General features: G+C 41.5%; 1 protein-coding gene across 12 annotated transcripts; it reads right to left on the reverse strand.

The window, feature by feature from the left end:
- On the reverse strand, positions 1-24378 carry LOC121903680 (AP2-associated protein kinase 1-like). Of its 12 annotated transcripts, XM_042420961.1 has the most exons (22): positions 23986-24377; positions 23452-23646; positions 19084-19202; positions 18380-18488; positions 17696-17838; positions 17407-17528; positions 17235-17316; positions 16971-17103; positions 16722-16825; positions 16344-16423; positions 16095-16258; positions 15212-15369; positions 14088-14291; positions 13240-13427; positions 12749-12942; positions 12586-12654; positions 12324-12413; positions 9817-9921; positions 9476-9577; positions 8198-8371; positions 7759-7848; positions 1-2776 (listed from the first exon to the last, which is right to left on the reverse strand). In XM_042420961.1, exons 2-22 carry the CDS (start codon positions 23609-23611, stop codon positions 1974-1976), a joined length of 3393 nt encoding a protein of 1130 aa, XP_042276895.1. In that variant the 5' UTR covers positions 23612-23646; positions 23986-24377; the 3' UTR covers positions 1-1973. The 12 variants fall into 12 exon arrangements, with proteins under 12 accessions (XP_042276895.1, XP_042276899.1, XP_042276897.1 ...); XM_042420972.1 differs by lacking the exon at positions 1-2776 and adding an exon at positions 7066-7165 and having other exon boundaries at positions 23452-24378; XM_042420965.1 differs by lacking the exon at positions 8198-8371 and having other exon boundaries at positions 23452-24377.
- Between the last annotated feature and the right edge of the window lie 891 nt (positions 24379-25269).

The raw sequence follows: 25269 nt of genomic DNA on the forward strand, positions 1-25269 counted from the left end.
TTGATTTACATTCATTTAATATTTTTTTTATGACTTACAACAGTTTTGAAAGGAAGGCTGTGCAGCATCACAAGTATTTCGAGTGCCTTTTAATCCAACAGTATGTCAGCTGTTGAATGCTCGATGGACATCCTATACAACACTGGTCGAAAAACATTTTACAGCTGTGTTACAATCAAAACACATTCTTAGAGAACCCTGACTCTGTGTCAGTGACTATGTGCAACCTTCATTTATACAAGTTGGGTGAGAAAAGTGAGCATTTATAAAAAGATTGTACAATTCAAGACAGAAAACAGAAGATTTTACATTGCAACTGAAGAAAATGTGAATTAAACTTTGGGTTGAAACAGGTTGGATCCCCTTTCTTAACAGTGCCATAGCGGGAACCAAAAAAGTGCTTCATGATTTTACAAAGCACACAGACAATAAAACATTTCCAAATGGTGATGGAAATAAATTGTAAAGGAATGTCGTCAGTCACTATTCCAGATCCTGCTTACAAGACGCTATTATTACAATCCCTGACTGGAACTGCTGAGGATAAGTGCTGTAGATATTTATGTGACTGCAGGAAAAGCATTATTAAAGTTGCAGGAGTTGTTACTTCAGTTGTTCATCAGCGGGAATCACAGTTAGTACACATATGGAGTTTAAAGAGATGTCTACAATATAGATGCATTAAAGAGTTGAATGGATATCTTGGTGCGTATGCGTACTGCACACAGCAAAAAGGAAGTTGTACGAGATTCTATTTGGTGCTGGATGCCAGTGCAATAAAATGATGTACAGTACCAGTTAAAAGTTTGGACACACTTTCTCATTCAAATAAATGGGAAGGTGTGTTCAAACTTTGACTGGTGCTGTAAATGCAGCAGTTTTTTTTAGGAGGGCAAAAAAAAAAAAAAAAAGTGATACAATTTACACTGTCTGATGTGGGAGTAGGTAAGTACTGCAAGAGTGTAAGGCTTAAGAGATAACTTCCTGTAAAACAGGGAGAGACAAAAACAAAAAAGGTGAATCTTCTACGTGTTTATAACATAGGAACTATAATGTATTTTCTATGCCTAACATTTATATAAAGGTGCATACGCCACATGGAATAAACACTGATATTCCACTCTCATCAGAGACAGGACAGTGACCACGAACATAATATACATGAAAAAAATGCAAACATTTGGAATGAAACAAAAAGGTTTTCACCATCAAAAATTATTTGCATCATTATCCAGCATCTGCTTAAATGCAAACTGTCAGACCGAAGGGCCAAAAACAATTGGCTTTAAGCACATAATTGTAAGGCAGTTTAATTTTGTTTTGTTTTATGTAATTACAGATGAATTTCTCTGAAACTCCTATTGAGAGACTCCGGATCATCTGTGACTAGGTTTTACTCCATATTAGTGCTATACACAGTGTCTTTTCCTTTTTCCAGCTTCCGTGAAGCCATGATCTTGTGATTCAAGTTGAATCAGTCCTTTCTGAGAACTAATACAGTGGAGGAATGACAGCAAATGAGGCGTTATCAGATCATGGTTTCACAGTAAAGCTCAAATCAAACTGCCAAGGCTGCGGACAATCTCAACTCCCTCACTGAGTGATATTTTTTTTAGCGCTGACAAAAAAAAAAGTAACTGAGGTAGGCAAGAAAACAATCATATGCTTGACCACCATGTCGCCTTTGTGTTGATGTTCGTACCAGAAAGGATGAATGACAATTCGGAAGGTGAAAGGATGTGACAATTAAAAAGTGACAAGGAGTCTGGTATTGATGTCAGTTTTCTTACTCTAACAGAGCATTCAAGTGTAAAGATAACCTCGCACTATCAGAACTAATTCGAGCCAGTTAAGAATGATTTCCATGCAGGCCTGCAGTCCGGCTGCGGCGTTGGTGACAGCATGCAGTATGCCTGGTATAGCTTGCATAATTCAGTGACGCTGATACCCATTGCCCTGACCTGAGTTTGGGTTTAGGGCTTTTCTTGTGGGGCCTTGAGGTGAAAAGGTGCAGAGACGAAGGGATCCACAGCGCTCACTTCTGAGGTCCATGAGTGAAGAGGTCCAACAGGGACTGATCCCACAGCAGTTTGCCTGCTCACGTTAGACACTACTCTGTGAGCTGCTATGGGCTGCTGGGGCACAGGTCCCTCAAAGTGTCGGGAGTATTTGGCCAGAGCTTGCGGGCGGAATGGTTGTGGGGTAACCTGTCCCAACACACCTTGCTCAGGGTATGTTCCCGTGGCGTCCTTTCTTTTTCCGAAAGGAGCCTGTGAGAATACATCGAATGGCTGCTGAGCTGCAACGGGGGCGCGAGGAAACGGAGCGTTGGCAAACACATCTCCTGATTCTTCTTGCGCCACACGAAAGGGGGCTTTTGAAAAGACATCTGCAGCGACGTCCGCCCCCTTTGCTGGCTCGTGTGCATGCTGGGAATGATTCTGAGCAAAGGTACTTGGAGTAGGTTGATGGAAGGTAGTAGACGGTTGTGTTGGTACTATGCTGGAGTGCGGTGATGAGGGGACGGCCAGCTGAGATCCTTGTTCTTCTTCCTCCTCTGAGTCGAGCAGCAGAGGTCTGGAGCCGCTGCAGTCATTGGCCACTGCGTGACTTTCAATGGCTTCTTGGTCCTGCTGCTCTTCTTTGTGGGCTTCTTTTTCCTCATCTTCATCGCTGGAGTGAACACATCCCACATTTGTTTGAGAATCTCCCTCTGGAGTTTCAGTCTCTTGTCCCTCGCCAAGCACAGAGTAGCCATTACTCTCCCCTTGGGCATCTGTATTAGAGAGCAGAGATGGAGAAAAACATCAGAGGTGAACAAAAATATTACAAACAGTCCAAATATTATCAACAAGAAACCTCAACCCTTCTTAAATCATTACCATCTGAGGTCCAGCTGCCAATATTTCTACCAGGGCATCAAACCTCAGTCACACACACGACATACTGTATGACTGATGGATCATCTCTAACAACTGAAGAGTCTATGAGAGCGACCCGTGAGGAACCAGCACAAGACTACAACACAAACACAGTCTACTCTGAACACATCACATAAGACAGACAAGACTACGCAGCTCTATCATTACAACATTAAATAACCTTGTTTCCACAAATTGGTCTCATACAGCTGCAGTATCCACATCGCTCAACCTTCAGAAACAATGTCAACAATGGGATTGTGTTAGGATCGATTGTGCTTAGGTGAGATCAGAGGGAGTCAGTGGTAGGTCTGTGGAAACAAGGAAAAAGAGCCTTCACAGCTATAGGTAGGGAGCAGTTAGGGACAGACAGGTTTGCACAGATGAGCAGAGACAGATCAGTCTTACCTCAGCAGTGTCGACAGCGGCTGTTAACTGGCAGCTCTTGGGAAGATGTTAGTTGCAGCCATTAAAGGAAAACACCAGTTTTTTTGTTTTGTTTCACTACTTTCTTGGGTGATTTGCTTAATCGCTGGTCTATTTTAATTTTCCACAGCCAATTTAACATATCAAACTTTTACACGAGTTAATTTAAGTGAAAAACGCATTACATATAATTTCACTGGTCAGCGCTGAATTCCAACACAACTAAAAATAGTGAAATTGTAGTCACGTGGAATAACAACTAGCAATTTAACTTAATCTGCATTGGTACAGCTAATAGACTCTATAGTCTGTCTGTCCTTGGTACAAACTAACAAGCTGTACACAATTCAGGAACCAAATGCCAGCAGTGAACACTAATCCAATTTTAAAATACTTCCAAGAAGCATAAAACTACTAAGAAGTTAGGAGGGTGGCAAGAAAGCAGTATTAAGAATGAAAGCTTAGAATAAACACTGGTAATTTCCTTTAAATCTCAGGGCAAAGCTCAGTCTGCCAGAAGAAAGGACAACTGAGCAAGTTATCAGACAAACACGTCTGATGCTACTTGAACTAAGAGCTGCAAATGTATTTCCACACAAAATGATAAAGGTTTAGAAGCACTGAAATCTATGCAGAAAGGGCCGTAGCGGTTACTGTGGTCAGATTAGAGTATCTGCAATCTAATTTGGAAAACTAATCTGTCAGCCAAGTGAAACACTGTCATTTAAGGCAGCTGTGTCTTCTTCTCTTTCAGGTAAAAATGAATAAAAACGTGACCCAAAGAGACATAATGTACATTCACATTAATTAGTTTTATTCAGTGTCTCTCTGTTTGAACCTTAATTCATAAAAATAGAAGGACACACTTAATAACGGCCCTGCTTTGACATACAGTGTGGACGTCTGCTGCCAATTCATGTCAAACATTTTGATATAATGAAAGTAATTTGTACAACTATCACCATTTCAGCCCAACCAGTACAATAAGTACATTGGCTTCACACAGCAACACAAGTAAAATTCTACGGCCAAGGTTAAGAAGTTTATACTGGAGTGTCTGATAGGAACATGAAGCATTGTTGTAGGATTGCATAGATTAGCCACAAGAATGCGAATGAATTAACTGAACAATATTAGATGGAGAGAAAGAAGAAAGCATAGTTTTATTTGCCCATGCCAATTCTTACAGTATGTATGTCTATGACTAACCTTTACAATATGTAATTGTGGGGAGGAAGAGAAATTATGAATGTCCCAAACACCCAACCTTACACAGCATATACCAGTGTTATCAGGATCAATGTGATGTTTTGTTTGTGCATTATACTGTATTAAAAAATAGCAACTCATTTTTTAATACCGACTGAGTGCATTATGAAAGCTCCGCTCCTACATTAATGTCATGGTAGTGATTGATATTCATCTGAGGTGAAATTGAGTCTAAAAAAAAAAAAAGAGACTTGTGTGATGGACTTCTGGCTACAGACGAGCCAAAATAAAAAGATAATACTCGGTGGGATTTTTGACACAGAGCCAGTTGTAGCAACTGTAACCATCACATGTAAAGCTGATGTGACTTGTACAGCTGTTTTTCCAAGTCACACTGCCTTAACTTATGATCCGCAGCCAAATGAGAGAGAGAACACTTATCAGAGGAGAAAGGTGCAGCAGAGATATCAGGAAGTAAATTCCGTCATGAGCTCCGTTTTGCTGCCCGAACAGGATTAAATCCATTCCAGTCATATAACTTACAAGTACCACTGTTATGGAGAGAACTGGGATGGAGAGCTAAAACATACAATCCCAGTCAGGTGAATCATAAGCACTTTGTTTCATTTATCGATGACGACATCTCAAAACAAAAGCACTAGCTTGAATGCTTGACATGAATGGAGAGATAAGACAGAAGGACTTTGGACAAAGGTCAACATCTTAAATACAGATTCATACACAATTATTGTTGTTTTTCTGTATCTATATATGCTTATAAATTTTACATATATCATAATGGTACTCAGTTCATACATTCATTCTAAAGCACTATCAATAGTCACATTTATTCATACAATGATAGATGAAATGCCTTTAAATATTACACACTAAAAAAAAAGACTTTCACCAGTGCTGACAAAAGCAAAATGAGGAAATCTGAACAATGATTTTATGTACATACAAAGGAGTTGTTGGCTTTTTTTTTTTGGAACATCTCCTCAGATTGAAATAAATGTCATATTGGCCGTCAAGGTATCTGGTAGGAATGAACTGGCTAGATAAGACAGAGAGGGCGTCGATGGGAAAGGGAGAAAACATTATCATGTAAAGCTTATTTGTTAGTAACTACCAAAAAGAAAGATTAAACAAAAAAACTGGATGAAACCTATAATATCGTGCCACACTCTATTAAACAGTGGTCATCTTCACTGATCCTGAGAGCAGAGCAACACATGGCATAATCTGAAACATAGCATAATAATAAAATCTTTCTTTTAGCTTTGGCATGGCTACAGCTCATATTATTTCATCCCCTTTTATTTCTGCTGTGCTTATATTCACAATGGGTCAAAGATATGAAGGTGACCCGGCCTACACATAAAAAGATGTATTTATAAAATGCAAATATACCATGAATGGTCTTACTGTACCATATGTTGTATATAATGCTGATGGTGAAAGCATCCTGCCATGGTGATGTAGCCACATGAATCAGCCGTGTTAACACTGATTTCACCAGTTTCAGGATTTCGAGACGTGGTCACTGATTTACAGATGGAGAAAATAATACCCTGTTTAATATTCAGCGTGAGGCGATAGAGTCATGCTGAAGCTGCAGCTCTTAATACACATGTTAACATCATCCATTTGACGAGATACCTGTTTTAAAATGGTTATTGTTCTATCTGGAAGTAGGTTAATAGAATTGAAAAGACTTTCTACAGTAGCGCAGTCCTGTATGTGTTCGAACCAAACGTATGAAAAAGGAAGCCACATTTTCCTTTCACAACATAACAGTACGGAAAACCTGTCAAGACTGCCCAGACAGGCGTTTTGTCATCACTGGTTAAATCAGTGTGAACAGCTCTCAGTGGGTCACTCAGGGTGTGTCTTTGCTCGGTCAGTAATTAAGCTACCTGTAAGCACACGTAACATGTTCGAAGCTTTCATAGGAAATTGCATCAAATTATCCAGGAGGCCTACAACATTTTCACTCCTCACTCTTAAGTCAGACCCCTGACACAGATGAGCATGCCTGCAGGTGGCTTGTTTAAATAAAGCTTCAACCCTGAACAAATACACAAAGTGAACACGATGCGGCTGTGATCAGGCAGTCTAACATGTGCATATGATGGAAGTCGATCACTGTGGCAGTACACTCGATGAGGGATTAATGCATGTATGAGGAAAGCATGAGGAAGACCATGGTGTAGCCAGGGCAGAAGCGGACGATATGCTCAGGCATGAATGAAAGATTATTACCAGCATGGGAATGTCAACGGCCAGCAGAGATACATGAAACCAGCTTATCAGGCAACTAGAGACTGAGTCGAGGCCAAGGAGGCACATAAAGAGAAAGGTTCCACTGAACCGATCTATGCTGGCTGCTCTGTTTCACTTCATAAGGTGCTACATTAAATGCCCCTGCTTCCCCATCTCTACCCCCCGGCCCCCCCTCCCCTGTCCCCTTGTTAGGATTGCACACTGCCCCTTCGACCTCTCCCACCCCCTCTAGAGGTCGATGAGCTGATCCACCAGCAGAAGGGAGCGGGCCAAGTTGGGGATGCTGGACTCTGAACTGCCACTGTTGCTGCGCGAGTGACCACCTGAAACGTGCCAGAGAAAGAAAGACAGAGACAGAGATGGACATGGAAGAGCCGAGGGAGATTGTGAAAAACAAGCAAAAGAATAAGTAATATTAACAGAGATTTAATGGAGAAATTAAGAGCAAGGAGTGGATGAGGATGAGGATGAGGATGGGGTGGGTGGGTGGGGGATTATGGCAGAGCAGAGAGATGCATGAACAGGGGCAGAAAAAGAGAAAGAGAAACAGGCAGAGAGTGAGCTGGGATAATCTTTATACAGCTGCATCATTACAGGGGGAGAGTAAGGGAATGACACTCTAACATGAGGGGGACTTTCAAGATAAACGATAAAGAGCCAAACACCTGCAGGGTGAAGGATCACTGGCAGTATAACATTAAAACAAGGGATAAAAAGCTCACTGATGTGAGAGCTTGATGGGATGAAAAGCATTAATGTGCCAAGCACACCCATACAAGACTTCTCACATCACCAGTGACAGAACAAGCTGTGGTGACGGGGCCTTTGAATGAGGGGCTACATCATTCATCACTCGGCTCACACTCGAGGGCTTCAGCAGGTGTGTGTGCTCATCTCGGGATTCTGTTAATCTTACCTTGATTTGAGTTTTTGGAGATGAGCACAGGAATAGGGTCAAACTCGTCGTCATTGCCCTTCTCCCCACACGACATGAGGAAAGCGGAGTCTGCGGTGAAGGAAGAGGAAGTGAAGGAATGATGGAAGGGGAAAGAAGTTAACTCAGCCAAAGAAAAGAGCAAAAAAGAAAGGAGGATGCAAGTCGATTAAAAATAGATGGAGCCAGGGCAGTAACAGTATTTAAAAGCCATGCATTTTAAGTGGCTTTTGGCTCTTCCACAAATGAGTCAAGGGTCTGTGAAGCTGTCATTTAATGTGTCCAATTCCATTGTTGTATCTCAGTTTTTGTTTTCTCTGTCTGAACAGGCCTTCCTGTTTTGGGAAGGATCTGTGGTCTGCGATGGTTTCACTGGCCAAAACACCCGACAGACATAAGGCTAGCTAAGAGGAGGTCTTACCAGAGGCTGTCTGACCAGGCGGCAGCTCCTCCAGACAGGATCCAGAGCCGGAGCCAGGAGGAGCAGAAGAGCAGGCGGAGGAGGAAGGGAGAGCAGAAACAGACTGGTTTGCATGAGGAGAAGTATGAGATAACAGATCGCAGCCCAGCAGAGAGTCCTCCCCAGTGAGAGAGTCTGAGACAGGACGAAGCAAAGCCAGAATGAGAAAGGGCCAAAGTAAAAAAAAAAAAAAAGATTGTTAGCTTAAACCTGCAGTGCGGAACTTTTGTCTCCCCCTTCTGGCCGTGAGAGTAAATAGTAGTTATGTAATGTAACTCCAGAGTACATGCGTGAGCCGGTGACGCAACATGTTTGGAGCGCACGGAGGACAGTCCGCCCCTGTCGACAGTTGCTGGTTGACGTAAAACGCACCACTACAGGTGCGCCAGTGTGGGAATGTCATACCAGACACCAGATTAAAAACTCCTTGAAATACAGAGTTTTATCTGGCGGTGAAAAGCTTAATTAGCATTGTGTGAACTTGTTTGGAAAGGGCTTGAATGTAACGTTCATTTATATGTAAAAGTCCCGCACTGCAGCTTTAAGAAGCAGAGCGCATTTTGTTAGTAAGACACTGTTTTATATTATAACATTCAAAGAAATCCCTTGTCATAAAAAAAAAACAAAACAACAAAAAAACAAAACGCAAAATCTGAAAGTTTCCGCTGGTGGAGCAGTGTCCTGCAGCAGAAATATGCCGCACTGGACATAAATAACAAAATACAAGGTCAAAGCCAGGAGGCAGGAGCAACATTTACATTGTGAGTCACTAGCCTACATATGCTAGTAACTAATATCGATCATTACAGAAGAATGTGGACTATGGGTCAATTCTGAGCAAGATTAGTATTCATAATAAAAAAATCTGTTCAGTGTTCTCATTGAGCAGACTGCTTCATACCCTATAAAACCTCAGGGGTCGTTGTCCGCAGACACTGTGTCACTGAAGTTTGCTGCTATTTTGCAAGTGTGACAAACCAAGATTACTGGGTGCTCCAGATTTCTTGCCAGGACAGCATGATCTGGCGCAGTGATGAGGGTCAATAATAAATTACTTCATAAATTGCTTTCTTCACAAAAATAAAGTGATTGCAGTTGTAAAACGCCCTCAATAAAACATTGGCTCAAAATTGACTAGGAATCAGGGCTACGACTGGAAACAATTCTACTTGTTTACTGTTAAAATGCCGCAAGCAATTAAGTTGTTGAATTTCTTATACTGTGGTCCAGGATGCTAACCTGGCATGCTGGCAGAGATGAGCTCAGGCTGGCCTGCATGTCGCTGGGCTTGGGGGGCTTCCAAACCAGGAATCAGTGAATCCACACACACCTCTGCTTTTGCTACATGGAGACAACAGCAGGAAAGAATAGCAGTATAAAGCAATTATTAATATTGTACACAAAAACAAATTCCCTTGACAGGAATTAAACTGACGTGGGCCTTCTTCGCTCCTTTCCCCAGCGGGTCTTTCTGAGTTCATGACCATGTGAGAGAAAGAGGAGAAGGAAGGCAAGACAGACGCATGCATAGCAGAGGGGTGATTTTACAGCAAGGCAGGGGACAAGAACAGAGCTGGTACCATTGGTGGTGCTCTCTGCAGAACTACTGAAGGGGTCAGCCAGGGTTAAGAGGTCAGGGAGCAGCAGAGAAGTTTCAGGGGACTTCAGTCCCTCAATCAGCTTCTCTGTGAGCGAGCCAGAGAGAAAAGACGGAAGATGGCAGATGGCAAGAGAGAGAGAAAGGGAATGAGGGAGGATTTTGCATACAAATAAACAAGGAGCAGAAAAAAAGAGATACGAAACTTCAGCAATGTGAGAAACGATTACATTGTGAAGTTAGTTACAGGTTAGTAACATTTAATGTAGCAGACATTGAGCTGCCTGCATTTTTAAGAATAAAATATGAGAACCAGGTGGCTCTGGCTGTCGCATGAAGGAATTTCCCCTGTGTTGACTCAGGGTGGCTCGCGGTATGTGGTCTATGCGGTATTAGCGCTAGTTGTTTTTTTTTTTTTTTGAGAAAATCAAAGTATGTTATGTCTGATTATGTGTCGGCAGCAATACCTGATGAACACAGAAAACACTTTAAATCATGTTGTGGCAGGAAACAACGTTGATCTACAGCCGAGTCCCCTTAAACCTGGGATTTATCAATGGAGGCTAACTGGACGCGCCTTTAGATTGTATGATTGGTGGAAAACTACTTTACCTTGCATGTTAAATGGCAACCCGCTTGGCCATGCAGTGACTCAGGCGAGTTTAAACATATAATTGAGACAAAATATTCATACAGACGTGTTTTTAACTACCGAGCATCAGCACCAACCTCCGATCAGCTCACCCCAAGCCCGGATCTGTTACAAGGGCCGTCAGGTTAGCTGGTAATCAGTGTGCGAGAGGCAACGCATGGTGGGTGGGATTCTCTGGAGCTGCCTGACTGAGGTAGCTGCCGAGCATTCAAGACGTGTAAAACAAGAAGGGCCTAGCCTCATGAAAAAAAGAAATAACGTGAACCTAGCAAGGTTGCGGTGGTTGCTTGCCATCCACCACGGTTGGCTTGTCTATAGCACGGTATTGCGACAGGCCTACAGGTGGCTTAATATATCACAAAAAAATATTGTTTGATGTGTTAGTTAATTTAGTTCTGCCCACCACAGCCACACACTCCAAGAGCAGTTAGAGGAGTGAAGTCCCATGCACTGTGAGGACAAAACTTGCTAAACTTTACAGCAATATTATCATGCCAAACAAATACTGAAGAAAACAATGAGAAATTTTCACACTCTTTAAGTACAAACAGCACACATGTAATTATACAAGCCACAGCAAACATAGTGAGCATACACCGCCCCAGATGCCAACCCTCTTGACTCATGTTTTGGACCAGTACAGACAACTGAGCAGAGGACATCCTTGTTAACACGACTTTTCCCTGCACGCTAAAATCTTAAACATCAAGACTTGCAATCAACTATTAATACAGATTACTGATTTCATTAAGCTGAAATGTAGTCCATGCATGAAATTAAATGCTTTTCACCACAGCTCATACTTACAGGAAACTGCTATGGGGCAAAATTGGGGTGGGGATCTTAGACAAGGAATGTGTTGGCTCAGAAAATGGCACAGCAGATGTGACCTTTTGCCCCCTTCACTACAGGAGAGAGGCGAACGCTGATGAAAAGCTTTTTACAAATCCTAAATGTCAAAAAACTAAATCTCCCAGTAGAGTCAATAAAGAATGTGTGGTATTATAAATGCCATATATATATATATATATATACACACACAGTATGCTACAGTATATTTCCCACTTAATTGCAACAAAGGCGTCCTTATCCTAAATGTGGCTGTGTATCAATCTCCTGTCGACAGACGAACTCAGACGGGGCTTTCTACGCTCCATCAGCAAAAGTCAGACTATGTTTGCTTGTGTGCATCCTATTTCAGTGAGCAATACAGAGAGAGTTAAAGAGACAGCTTAGGTTGGGTAGAGAAGATTAACCACACCCTGATTATGTAATAGCCTCAACATTTTTATCCTCTCAGTTCATGCCTTAAACAGCAACTACATAAAGGAGGTTACCCAGCTAAGATGCACGCACCTCTAAAACGGCTAAAGGCTAAAACTCAGGAGAACATAAAAAGCTGGGTCATCATTTTAACAAGACAGTATGCTTAACTTTCTCCTAGTTCTTAGTGGCACCGGTAAGCAGGCTTCTCCAGCAGTAAGGCAATCCAATTAACAAAGAAGAATTTGTCCTTCGCGTTACCAGGCAACGGTGAAAGCACAGATCTGCAAATGAGATGCGATCTAGCTGTAGCCACTGCCTCTTTTCATGGAAACTGACAAGGAGCCACTGTGAGGCTGCTTGCTATGTCAACATAGATAGGGCCGTGTACAAATCCAAACCATGAAACTAGCAGTCACAAAGTAGCCTTTGGGAGGCTTGATATCCAGCAAACAGCCTCGGTAAACATAAAATAGTGACTCATAAGCCCTTAAAATATATTTGTTGTAGAGCCCGAGGCCTGACAGAATCAAAGGCATGGCTCATACTGTGTCAGGTAGAGACAAGAAAATTACCTGGGGTGTCAGAGAGGGAGAGGGTATTAAAAGGGTCCGGGACACTCAACAACGCTGAACCTGCACCCAGGATGTCAGCAGGTCTTTCAGCTTAAGATTGCACCGTGAATAAAGATGGAAGAGAACAAATGAACTACTTTTATGACAACTATGGAAATGCAACACAAGGTAGACATCCACCTCCCTCAAAATGAGCCTCTTATTAAAGGCAGTATGCAAACATATGAGAGAGAGTACTGAGAAGAATTAAGCAAAGCCTTACCTGGAAAAGCATCGAGCCCTGGAATGAGATTTTCATTGGAGCCCATGGCCTTCTCTCCTTGAGCAGCAGCTGTGCTCAAACAAAAAGCAAGTAGTTTTACGTTACACGATTCTCTACCAGTGCTGTGCTGAGTGTAAACATACAGTGGACATGTTGAACTTACTCTCAGCTAGTTTTGCAAAGTCTTTGTTGAGCAGCTCCTCTGCTGTTAGCTTGGAGAAGTTATCATCCCCAAAGGGGTTCCAGCTGGGCTGAGTGCTGGGTGCAGAGAGGGCTGACGGGGCCTCACCGTCACCTTGATGATACACACTCTGCTGGGACGAGCAGGGGGAGCCAGAAGGAGTAGTGCTGGCTGATCTGCAGTACACAGAGATGTTAACATAAACAAAGGTAAGAGTGCACAGTGACGTTTAATCAAGGATGTTAGGACATTGGCCTACTGATGTATGCTAATAAGAGTGAGTGAACGGAGTTATTCGCAGATTGAATTGAGTGATTCTTCTTAAGCTGGATCCTCTGGGATATAAAAGGGTCATTTATTCTCCTTTGGGGTTCTGTCACATGAATGGACTGTCTATCGCCCTTCTGAGCTCACTCGATGCCATGAAAGGACATTTCATCCATGGATCACTGAAGGGAGATAATTCTGCTCACTTGGACTTGTTGAGGCTGGCCTCAGCTGCGGCTGCCTGGAGTAGCTGGGTGGACTTGCTGACCGGGACTCCAAACACGGCACTGTGAGTGACATCGCTCAGGATGCGTCTATGGCCACTCTTGGGGGCCATCTTCGGCGATGAGGGGGGTGTCAAGGAGCTGACTTTGTGAATCCCTCGGCTGGCCGGCTGTAGGGAGTAGGAAAAGACGCAGAGAGGGAAATGAGAGAAAATGTCCATGCTGACAATGTGAATATCTGCTTAGTGAATGAAAGGAAACAAGAAAATCGGACAACCGAAGATACAAAAACAAGCGAGCTAGATCCACTGAAAAAGAAAATCAGAAGAAGATGAATCATGAATTCCTCCAAAACCACAAGCCTATGAAAACTAAAAACGAGAAAATAAACAAAACCAAAAAACATTATACACAAGGGAAGACAATCAAGTAGAGAGATTGGACATAAACAGATGCACCAGTTGATTTTAGAGTTAACTGACAAACCATTAAACCATTTTATGCATACATACACTAGGGTCTACCAAGTATGAAAAAAATCATTTTGACAGTTGAAAGAAGTGATGCAGAATGAGTAAATCATTTGGTTGTCAGGTGATTTATACCACATCTATGTAACTGCAGCAATTATGTCTTTCTAATAAAGATTGACAGGAAGCATTAGCTACATGGCATTCATATTGCCAGATTAAATTTATTCTGCATTCCCAGAGCCCCAGAAGAGGAAAAAGGTAAAAAAAAAAAAAATTGATATGATTCGTTAGAGAGGAGCTAGTAATTAACTCCCTGGCCTAAAAGAGCAGCAGATGGCAGCATGAGCAGGATGTTACCACCACATCTGGGTCAGCTGCAGGACCAATGACAGCAGACTCAGGGATGGGGGTCAGATGGGGAGCTGCTGTTTCATGGACTTCATGCTGCTGCTGCTGCTGCTGCTGCTGCTGCTGCTGGTGTTGCAGAGTAACAACAGGAGGAACAGGCTTAGTTTTGGACTGCGGCAGGGTAGATGCCTGAGAAGCTGTTTGCTGTTGCTGCTGTTGAGGATGAAGGCTCTGTGTCAGTTGATGCTACATAGGAACACCACACAGCCAATAATGAGGAAGGCCTGGTTTTCAAACTTAGGCACAACTTCTCATGAAATATTGCACTTTGACAAGTATTTTCAGCTGCTTACAAACCTACAGTGTTATGAATAAATTATCTTTTGTTCCTAAAAGATCAAGTTCTGTCTGTAGAATAGACCCACAATGAAGAGATCTCAGGTAGAATTTTAACTACACTGAACCACAGCAGCTTTTAGAGGAACAGAAACACATTTTAAACCAGGGACTGGGAGGCCCAGGCAAAAAACAGTAAGAGAAGGAATAATCTGAGGTGTGACTGTTCATTCATGGATACTTAACCATGGAAATCTTAGCCGTTGTGTATAAGAGTATGTGTCATTACCAGGCTCAATACAGAAAAATCTGTGTGGTATCATATTGTGTATGTTATTGCATTGATAGTGATGTAGAGCAAACTGATAATCCACACTGTGTCTGTATTGTGGTCAGTCAAAATAAAAACACTGGCAACACCTGCAATCACGTTGTCCCCGTGCACCACAAGTATCTTCTTTTTTATGAATGGTCAATAACACACATCATGATACTGGGCTTTTCAAATGCCAACACAGGAATATGATGGACTCATGTACTCTACCTGCAAATATTGAAAACATGTCTTGCTTTTTAATGTCTCATATACCTATTGTTAGTGGTTCTTGAGATGTAGTGGAAAATCAAACATGAGCATGCTAAAGGAATAAGAAATGCTCAGTGAAAAACATCCTCAAGGATAAAAAATATTTACTTTACATAGTTAGTTTCAAAAGGCCTTATAATGTTTTATAATGTAGACTAAAAACATGTGGAGATAGATATTATTCCCATTCTTGTTCTGCCAGGATGCTTACCTGCTGGTTACTCTGTGGGCTCAAGAAGGCTGAAGCTTGCTGCTGCTTCATGAGGAGCTGCTGATGCTGTGGTGTAGCCTGCGGCTGCATGTTGGTGGTCTGAACTGACTGCGGCGCAGTTTGCTGAGCAGTTGCAGCTGAAGGTGGGACACTGGAACCTGGAGGGGAGGAAAATCAAAAGAATAGGTGACGTCAACTGCTAGCACAAATGAGAAGAAAAACAGAACTATCATTTACCACATCAAAAGTATTATTTTTAAATGCAACCACATTTCTGCTGATCTGATGAAAAACTCATAAAATAACAATTGTATGGGTTCTTGTTTTCATCAAGCTGTCAAGTACAAAAACTCTTGACATGCTGTAAAAATGAAAAGTGTGTTTTTTTGTGCAGTTGTGTGTTTCCTTGAAAAAAAATATTACCCTCAAATTAGACAGATGGAAAGAGTCTTTCAATTACTGGTAATATTTTGGAAAGCTAATACTTTTATCTTCACTTTCATCAGATTCTGTTTTTTCCTCAATACAATCTACATTTCATGTCTCAAAAACTACTTGGATGAACACCCAGCGAATAAGTGACTCAGAACTGCACATAAAAAATATGAGAGTATGCTGCTGTAATTAATGTGACATCATGCCACCATTTATTCTGTCTTTGCAAGTGGGCCACAAATGGATGGCTCTGTCAAATCGTGAACGTCAGAGGCCTCATAAAAAGACAATTAAAAGCCTTTCGAGAATGGGCTAATTGAACCACTGGGAATACAAGGCTTTAGAGTCAAATTACTGAGCAGTTCACTGTGCTGAATCCAATGCAAGATGTCCGTTTGAGTACATTATTAGCAGGATAACTGTCACATTATCACAGAGCTACTTGTACCTATGGCCTGCGGTGCTCCAGCAGCCACATTGGGCCTCTTGCGTGGGGTCAGAGCTGGCTGGATGGGAAGAATGCCTGATATCGGTTGGGGTTGAGCCTGCCCAGCCTTGGGCCGTTGTCGAGGCGCTATTGAGGTTTCGGTGGTAGGAATGGGGTCTGTGAGTCTGATGAAAGGAGAAGTAGAGAATTGATTGGTAACGTTCAAGTTTCTTATAATGATAACACCCAAATGCTTTGCTTGTCACTCACCTGGCTTTGGTTTGACTCTTTTTGGCCACTGCTTCGCTGGCTCTGATGGGCTCAGGAAGTTTTGTAGGAATGGACGAATTCTACAACAGTAAAGACATTTGCAATTTTTATTTGATCAAGAATAATCAAAGAGTTTCTTACACCAGTGAGATGTGAGGAGAGCTACTATGTAAATACATTAGAAAAGGGCATGAGGAATGGACAAATAGCTTCCATCCAATATAATTTCATTCTAGATACTAAACTATTTCTTAAGAATGCAATGAGACGTGAAACATAACAAAGCTAATTTAAGATAAAAAAGAAGTGACCCAAACGTTAATATTCAACATATTCTCCTCTCATATTTTTGCCATTCCTCTCACTGTGGGAACTTACATGTACATTTGGAACTGGACACTCTCGTCGAGTCAGTTTAAAGGCAAAGTAGGATACTTGGTAGATGTCTGGTCTCTTATCTGGGTCAGGTTCCAGCATGTATCCTGAGAAATCACCAAACAAGGGAAATTTAGATTTAGAGTCAGATGCATAAAAATTCCCCTTCAAACTTAGAGTGTCTGCACATACACAGGATGCACATGGATTAAGACGGATAGTGAGTATATTCTGAGGAATAAGGTTACTAACTGATGAGACAGTGCATGTCCTGGGAGTAGCGGGAGTTGTCTGGGATAGTGAAGCTGCCATCACAGATTGCTACTTGGCTCTCCCCAAAAGGAAGCGTGAAGTAGCACAGCTTATAGAGTAGACAACCCATTGCCTGCACAGAGAAGAAGACCAACACACCTTCTGTAAACTGAGCTCAGTGTCCAGCACATATTATCATAGTTAATCAATGTGATCAATGCAGTCATCACAATATGACATTGTCATAACAAATGTCTATCTCACCCAAATGTCTGCCTTCGCTGTGATGACCTTTCCACCATAGAGGTTGACCATCTCTGGAGCGCGGTATGACAGAGTAGTGTACCTGATGTTAAGAGCAGCAGAGCTATGAGTGTCTGAATATTTGTAAGGGAAAGTATTTAAGGTGTAAATTAAAGGGCTAAGAGAGACTCACTTTTTGATTTCCTCCTCAACGACTGGCACCCCCTCTGTCTGCGGGTTTTGGAAGCGGTTTGTGGCACTTCCAAAGTCACAGAGCACATAGTGTCCCCGATCATGCAGAAGAATATTTTCTACCTACATGAGGAAAACAAGATTAAAACACTCAGAACTGTTTGTACATGACCTAAACAACAATCCCACAACAAATTACTTCCAAATAATCAGCGCTGTCAACAATCAGCCAGCTTTATGCAAGTAGCAGCAAGTAAGTAGTATGTGCATATTTGAAAAGAAAGACTTGCCTTGAGATCTCTGTGGATGATTGGAGTCTTGCACTGGTGGAGACGAGCAACAGCCTCGCATGTGTCACAAAAGATCTGTAACACCTCGGCTTCAGTGAAGCCTGTCTGTAGCCGCTGATTCATTAGATTTACCACCTGCCCACCTACATGACACAAATGAAAGACTATGAAAGATCAGCTGATGCCAAGATACCGCCGTTCCTACCTGATGGCTAATGCTACATGTTTTTATGAAAGGAATTATACCTAAAAGTGAATTATTTTTCACATTTTTGGCCAATTTGAAACTGTAAGATATAACTTTCTGTGTAGTTTATAGAAAGAACTGACATGATTAATGAACTTCATCGATTATATAAATAAATATTCTTTTTTATATATTTTGGAAAGAGACAACTCACATGGCAGTTCTGAAACTAGTGTGCCAATTTATTTCAGGAAAGCTCCAAAACAAACTGTCTGTATTATAAAAAGACTCCAATAACAATACAATCATGTTAATTCTTCAACTTCAGCTTCGACTGACATAAAGCTATTTCTATAAATAACACCGCTTAGTTTTGTATTGACTGAAACAGAAGTTCTGATAACCATCAGTTGAATACTTTGAACAGAACAGGATGCTGTGACGAGTTGAGGGTAATGGAGCCGAGACAGAAAGAGGTGGGGGGTGGACGGATTTACCTCGACAGAAGTCCATTAAGATTAGGACTTCCCATACATCGCCAGCTCCAACTGCAGTTATGCTGGAGTCCAGGAAACCAACTATGTTTTTGTGGCCCACTAAGTCCCTCTGTGTAAACAAACACAGAAAAGGCAACAATAAAATACAATGAAGATACAGTTTTCATAGAATTTATAGCTCTTAAACATTTGGCTTAGTAAATTACTAACTATTCATTCTATTTTTATCTGTAAAGAGACGCTGCTTCTGTGCCAAAGGTCTACGAGTAATGATAATAACCACCCTGCGATAGTCATGCCACCCAGGGTGTGGCTACAGGAACTGGTTAGTTTCACTTACAGTGAGGACTTTGGTTAGGAAATGGATGGTGAAGGGACTATAAATGGCAAAGTGCCAATTCGACATTTTCAGGAGAATTCTTCATGTTATGTTACAATCATGACTTACAATCCAGCTCCTTCTGTTATCACCACTGTTACTATACGTGGGTCAAACTATTATTTTTTTGGTTTCTGTTAACTTACTTTAAGTACACAGGACGTTAAGCCTGTAGTGGGACCACAGAATTGGGAAACTATAAGTATCTAAATGTCAAGTGAGTAAACTTCTCTGTTCTGTGCTCACAAGACCATCTCCTAGAAGAACCAAAAATAAAATGTAGTTTGCTGCACTCAGCAGTCAGATACTGGACTGTCTTACTCACCATGATCTGTATCTCAAGATTGCAGACTTGTAGATCATGTTCATTGTTGACATACATCCTTTTTAGTGCACAACGTAGCCCTTGATGAGTCCGCACCAAAAACACAATGGCAAAACCTCCTGCAAGATGAAGAAAGAAGAAGAAAAGAGAATGAACAAATACTCATAACAAAAGTAAAACACCTACTAAATAAACTGTTATTCAGGATTATCATCTCAAAACATGCCATTCTACTGCATTTCTGAACTTTAAGCAATAGCAGCAACTTGGTGTGCTATACTTTACTTTGTGATGGATATGTATTAGATATGTGCAGTAATACTGAAAACAGGATATTGTCACTTTTAACTTTAGTCACTATGAGTTGCTGACATTTTGTGGCTCCCCACAAGTGTAACCAAGAAAGCCTCCAGCACATCTACATACTCAACATCAATGTAGTTCTGATATGTGAGAGTGACCAATAACATTAGATTCTGTATGATAAATTATCTTTTTTGAAAATGTCTCCAAGCCAAACATCCCTCAGCTGTGCTCTGACCCAAACAGATCAGACATCTCTAAGTCTGGCAACTGATGCTGACTGATGGAATGATGATGGAATTTGCTGCTTAAATATTTTGAATATCTAAATTTGGTGTTATCTTTATGATAAAGTAAGGGAGGCAGTGCTTAAAAGGGAATATGTGTGGCTGGTGACCTGCTAAGAGGAGCTAGAAGCAGCGCTGTATGAGTCAGCAGTTGTGCTGAGGGGAAGGATGCGAGAGGTGGACAAAACTGACACAGGATGTAGGAAGTGAGAGAAGTCATCATCCAACCTTTGGGCACAATGTTGATGACACTCAAGAAAAACTAAAAAAGATGGCTGTGTGATTCATGTCATGGCAACTAAAACCCCCAACAACCACACAGATAAACAAGCATATCTCTTTCAACAGAAATGCATAAATAGACCTGAATCAAGTGAGACAGCATTTACATCTAAAGCTCACACCCACACTTTTCCTCTTAGTGCAAATTGTGCTGTAAAAATTTTTTAATGATAAATATGAACACTTTTCGTTAAAATGGGATCAATCCTACTGTCTTCACTGCCTTGAAGATATGAACTGACCTCAGCTGTTTGATTCTCTCTAGATTTTAGGTCAACAGTAAGGAGTAGCTTTTACTATAAAGGTCTGAATTCTGTGGTTATTGCAGCTCTTGTGTTCATTATTTTTTCTCTCACAGCTTGTGTTAATGCCATGCACGGAGCTGACTCATCCAGCTGGCATCACTAAGCCAAGGACAGTTCCACGTGACCAGTCTGGTTGACGTTTGATCAGGACTGCCTTCGGCTACATTACTGTGAGCCCTAATATTGAAGAAATTAATGTAGTACGAGAATATGATGGGAGTCAGCAACATTTTAAAATAATCTTTGAACATCCAATAAATACAATAAATTGTGTGTCAGTGCTCTGTACCTGACAGGGTGGAACTGGGTCACCAGGGATGATAACACATTACAGTTAATTTCACTGATGTCATCAGTTATATATTTAACATCCTGAAATTTCACAGTGAGGTGTACTGGCAGGACACTTGGCTGAGTAATTAGTGTTATCATGATACAGAGAAGCAATGTGCTTGAGATGTGTAGTTCAATGTAGGGCTGCAACGAATAATTATTTTCACTATCGATTAATCTGCCTTTCTCAATGAATAGTTTTTTCTATAAAATGTCCAAAAATTGTGAAAAATACATGTTGTAATTCCCCAGAGTCAAAGATGACTTCTTTTAATGTCTTGTTTTGTCTGGCAAACAGTCCAGGACCGATAGATATTCAGTTTACTATAATGTATGACAACGAAAAGCGCCAAATCTTTACATTTGAGAAGCTGAAACCAGCGAATTCTTGGCATTTTTGCTTAAAAAAATGACTGCAGTGATTATTCAATTATCAAAATAGTTGCAATTAATTCTGTGTTAATCAACTAATTGTTGAAGCTCTAGTTCAATGAAGACAATATCAAGCTGACCAATCAAAATACAGAGCAAAGGGACGCACACTGTATAAGCACGGAACACAAGCCTTGTGTGTGTGTGTGTGTGTGTGTGTGTGGTCCCTCAGAGTTCAGGCCGCTGAACTCCTGCTGTTTAAGCTGAGATGCCTGTAAGAAATTAGAAGGATTAGCAGCCTTCTTAAGCAACATTTAGCAGTGGTCTACGCTCTCTGTAGACAGTGCGACCAAATAACTGTAAGCACAGCCACAAATAGCCACTACCCCTTGACGTAACTGACTGTCAGGATTATACCACACTAGCTTATGCATACACGCTCAAGCAAATGCACACGAAAATACACCTTTAGGCACTGCTATGAAAAGCGCAGTGAAAGGTAAGGTTGGCCACAATTTGTCATCAGTGTGATGGAGCTTACATGACTACTAGGCTTTGAAGATACTACACATGTCCTGACAACTACTATGCTGTTTACAAACATGTTTGCTGCAAGGTTATAGGACACTGCAGTGACAGCAAGAAACACTAGCAGCACAGTCTCATCTACGAATTAACACAGACCATCCAGTGTTATCTTGAGAGAGTTTGTGCGGAGAAAACTGGGTGATTTTCGATTACAAATGAGGGAATGACTCACTGGGGCTCCATGCGTAGTCTAATATGCAACAATGCAACATGTTACATACATCTTCAGGGAGGGATAATGTTACCAGCAGTAACTCTATATAGAAACAAGAAAACACGCCTTGAGGATAGTAAAAAAAGAAAGCTATGTCTCAGAAAATCCTCTGACAAGTGATTGAGAACAAATCACAGACATTTGCCTTAAGGCCAAATGTCTAAAGCAAACAACTACACAAATGACGTGATTAAGGGGTTTACCAATGCCAGTATGTTACACTGACTGTTTTTGTCTTTACTTTGTGAAAACTGTTTGTTTCAGCTGAAGGAAGCCAAGTTAAAAAGTGATAACACAGGGAGGGAGTAGACAGCAGCCAGCTAACAGAAACTAAGAGCTGAGACTACAACTAAAACCATCTGAATAAATAGGCCTGGTGACACTGAAAAGGAGTCACATTGCAAGCAGTAGGTCCACTGCCGGGGCAAGAAAATATGATCTTCAGAAAAATATTCCAACTAGCACTTTGTCAGAGATGCATAATCTTGGGAAACATATTTATTTTTACTGTCTTTCCGAAAAACTTGTTGTAAGGTTTTACAATTACCAAATCTGCATGATGCTTCTCTCAAGTGAAGTTCTTACAGACACAAACTTTGATAAGTTCAAGACTCACAGGTGAAATAGTGGGCCAGAAATAAACAAAGAGTTCCCACTGACTGACATCTCTGACGTTACATGTCCAACTCATTCATAAAGCCACGGTGTGCCCAAACAGATGGTGCCCTTCTACAATACTGATGAATTAATCAGTATTCTTACATCTATTATTTAGTAACAGGCGCCCTTAGCTAACAGAGCATGGCAGACTCTCATTGGAAAGACAAATGACCAAGGGAAACCTGTTACCCCCATCACAAGCCCTGTTTAATGATGTTCGAGTAAAATGTTAATTGGGAAGAGCTTTGGTGTTAATACTAATTTCCATCAAAACATTGCTCACCATTTAACTCTACAATATGGATTCACCTACAACCAGTCAACATACATGACCTGTTTTGATACAGAAACATGAGGCCCCCCCCAATGTGTTATGTACTTTCTGAAAGTTTCATTCTAGCCACTTCCTCCACCTAACCAACAAGAAAATGTTCATCCTAACTACATTTGTGATCTCTCACTCCCTCTGTAAACCTTGAGACTAATGACTCAGCATGGCATTGGTTCTTTACACACAGTAGACAATCCAGTTATATGTTCCTCCCAGCCTTCAGGTAAAAAGTGCAGTACTGTAAAGTACCTGAACAACTGACGACTAGGCGAGTCACTGTATGACACACCATCTCCAACAGTTGAACTGAATCCTCATTTATTCACCCTAGTGATCATTACTCACAGGAAAACAAGTCATTAAAGAAAGGTCTGCTTGGGAGAAGGCTACCTGACAAGTAAAAAGAAAAAAGACACCAGCTACCTGAGGTGGCCACTGCTATAGCTTGTGCCAATAAGGATGACCAGAGGTTAGACCAATGCCTTTCTTATCAATAACATATTAAAGGTGGTATTATCAAGTTGGTCATCTAGCTGGGTCTAGCTAAAGGAAAGGCCCTTTCATTTAACATTTACTTGACTGTCCGCCAGGTGCAGTTCAGATGTTTGCTCGTGAATCAAAAGCAGTAAAAAGTGGTTGTAAGACATGTTATATGTACATGTAATTCACACTGCATAAAGCCACATAGTTCACCTTCAGCGACAATTTCCTCGACGGTCACTTGATATCGTCCAATAGTGAAGACCCGTCCGATGAAGCTGCCACCGCCGCCGGAACCTGCGCCTCCTCCACCGGCTCCGGAACCAGGCCCAGAGCTCACCAGCTCCCGACGAGAGTCAAAAAATTTCTTCATGTCTCCCAGATGTTATCCAAAATCACGGCCAAATCCTAAATGTGTCGGTATCGTAACAACGATTATGGTTGTTATTCTCTCACCAGTTCCTGTAGGTTGAGGTGCTGGTGTTAACGCGGTAGCAGTTTTTCAATAATTGAATGAATGCAGCTAGCTAGCGTCAAGCTAAATGCTAGCTAACTAGCTGGACCTCAAAATATCCAAAACACTGCTGGCCGACGTTTCTTTTGGCTAACTCATGGTTTGAACAGCAGGCGGAGTCAAATATTGTTGAGGAAACTGTAAAATACAGCGTCCATGCGGAAGTCACCGCTTTTTACTCTGAAAGGTGCTAAATTAGCCCGAAAATAAACACTTGTTAGCCGTTAGCTCACCAGCTAGGAGCGGTGACAGCTGTCAGTTGACAGACTGGCAGCCAGGTAGGTTCTTAGTGTCCAGTGCAGCTTATTACACATCTCCACAGCTATCATCCGCCAAAAATGTTAATTCATGCTCAGCTACTTCACCGGCTGGTCTCTCAGCAAAATGACAAGTATCCAGCAGAGCTTTGTCTGCGTCCGGCAGGCTGTGACAGCGCTGCTCAACTAACTTAATGACAGAGCTAACGGAGCTACAAACAGAGCAGATGCTACTGGGCAGAGTCCTCCTCTCCGGCTCCTCTTTGCGGATTGCTGGATTTCTCTCGATGTGATTGGTCAAATGAACAACGAGCTCCAGTCAGTCTGCTGCAGTCTCCAGGCTCAGGTCCCCACCAGGAGTGATTTACTTCAGCAGTTCATTAACTTTATGAATTAAAACTGTTCATGTTTGCACCATCTAGCTGTGTAGAACGTGCTTGAACTTGGCGTAAATCTTTTTTTCTAAACCTTGCAAGAATCATATGTTTATACAAATGTGATAAATTCAGGCTGCAGCAGTCCACCTTGCTCGTCAGGCAAAGCCAGTTGTTTGTTTATTAGCTACAGGGGCAAGAGGCTGATTTGAAAGGTGAAGTGGTGTCCAAATGCATGATGGCATGGCATGAGGGAGAAGAATGTCTACTGAACAGGTTAGTTAAGGTGATTAAGGTGATGTGCTACTAAAGGTTACGAGGCCACATTTGGAAAACACATTCAAACAAGTCAAACATTGACACACCTTGTTTCAGAGAGTGACACCCAGTCAGACATCCTCAGAAAGATGAGTCCCTCCACTACTGTCAGAGTGTTAAGGGAGAAGCATGTCACACTGAGGAGAGACAGAGTGGATTGATGGTTGATATGCATGAGGTAAAGATATCACTGAAGGGAATATAACTACATAGAGCACAGCAACATCAAAATGTGCCTATAATGTACTGCACAGTAATTAATGGATGCTCCGTCAGATAATATGTCATCATAATAAGTGAGCTAAAATGATCTTCAGTCTTAATAACACTGTAAGTCACACTCAAGCTGCATGGTGTCATTAAGCATATTTTCTTATGAGCAATGAGACAGGTGAGATTTACAGTTGGTAGAATTAATTATTTTTACAGTGTAGCAGCTTTTGAAACACAACTTTCAGATTTGGATGATTTAGGGGTTTTTTATGTCAAAAAGTAATAAAAACTAAGAGTCGTGTGGCTTTTACATGTCAAGTTTTGAGAGTGCTGCATGTATCAGGAATTGCATTTT

This window comes from Thunnus maccoyii, chromosome 9 (genome assembly GCF_910596095.1).
Source record: "Thunnus maccoyii chromosome 9, fThuMac1.1, whole genome shotgun sequence".
Lineage (NCBI taxonomy): Eukaryota > Metazoa > Chordata > Actinopteri > Scombriformes > Scombridae > Thunnus > Thunnus maccoyii.

Bases quoted from the DNA above. Each gene is read 5' to 3' on its own strand.
- LOC121903680 (XM_042420961.1), bottom strand. From the start codon at position 23,611: ATGAAGAAATTTTTTGACTCTCGTCGGGAGCTGGTGAGCTCTGGGCCT. The intron at 13,428-14,087 runs GTAACATCCTGC...TACTCCCTACAG, and splicing joins CAGCTGACCCAGATGTGGTG to CCGGCCAGCCGAGGGATTCA. The intron at 12,943-13,239 runs GTGAGCAGAATT...TGTGTACTGCAG, and splicing joins GCCAGCCTCAACAAGTCCAA to ATCAGCCAGCACTACTCCTT.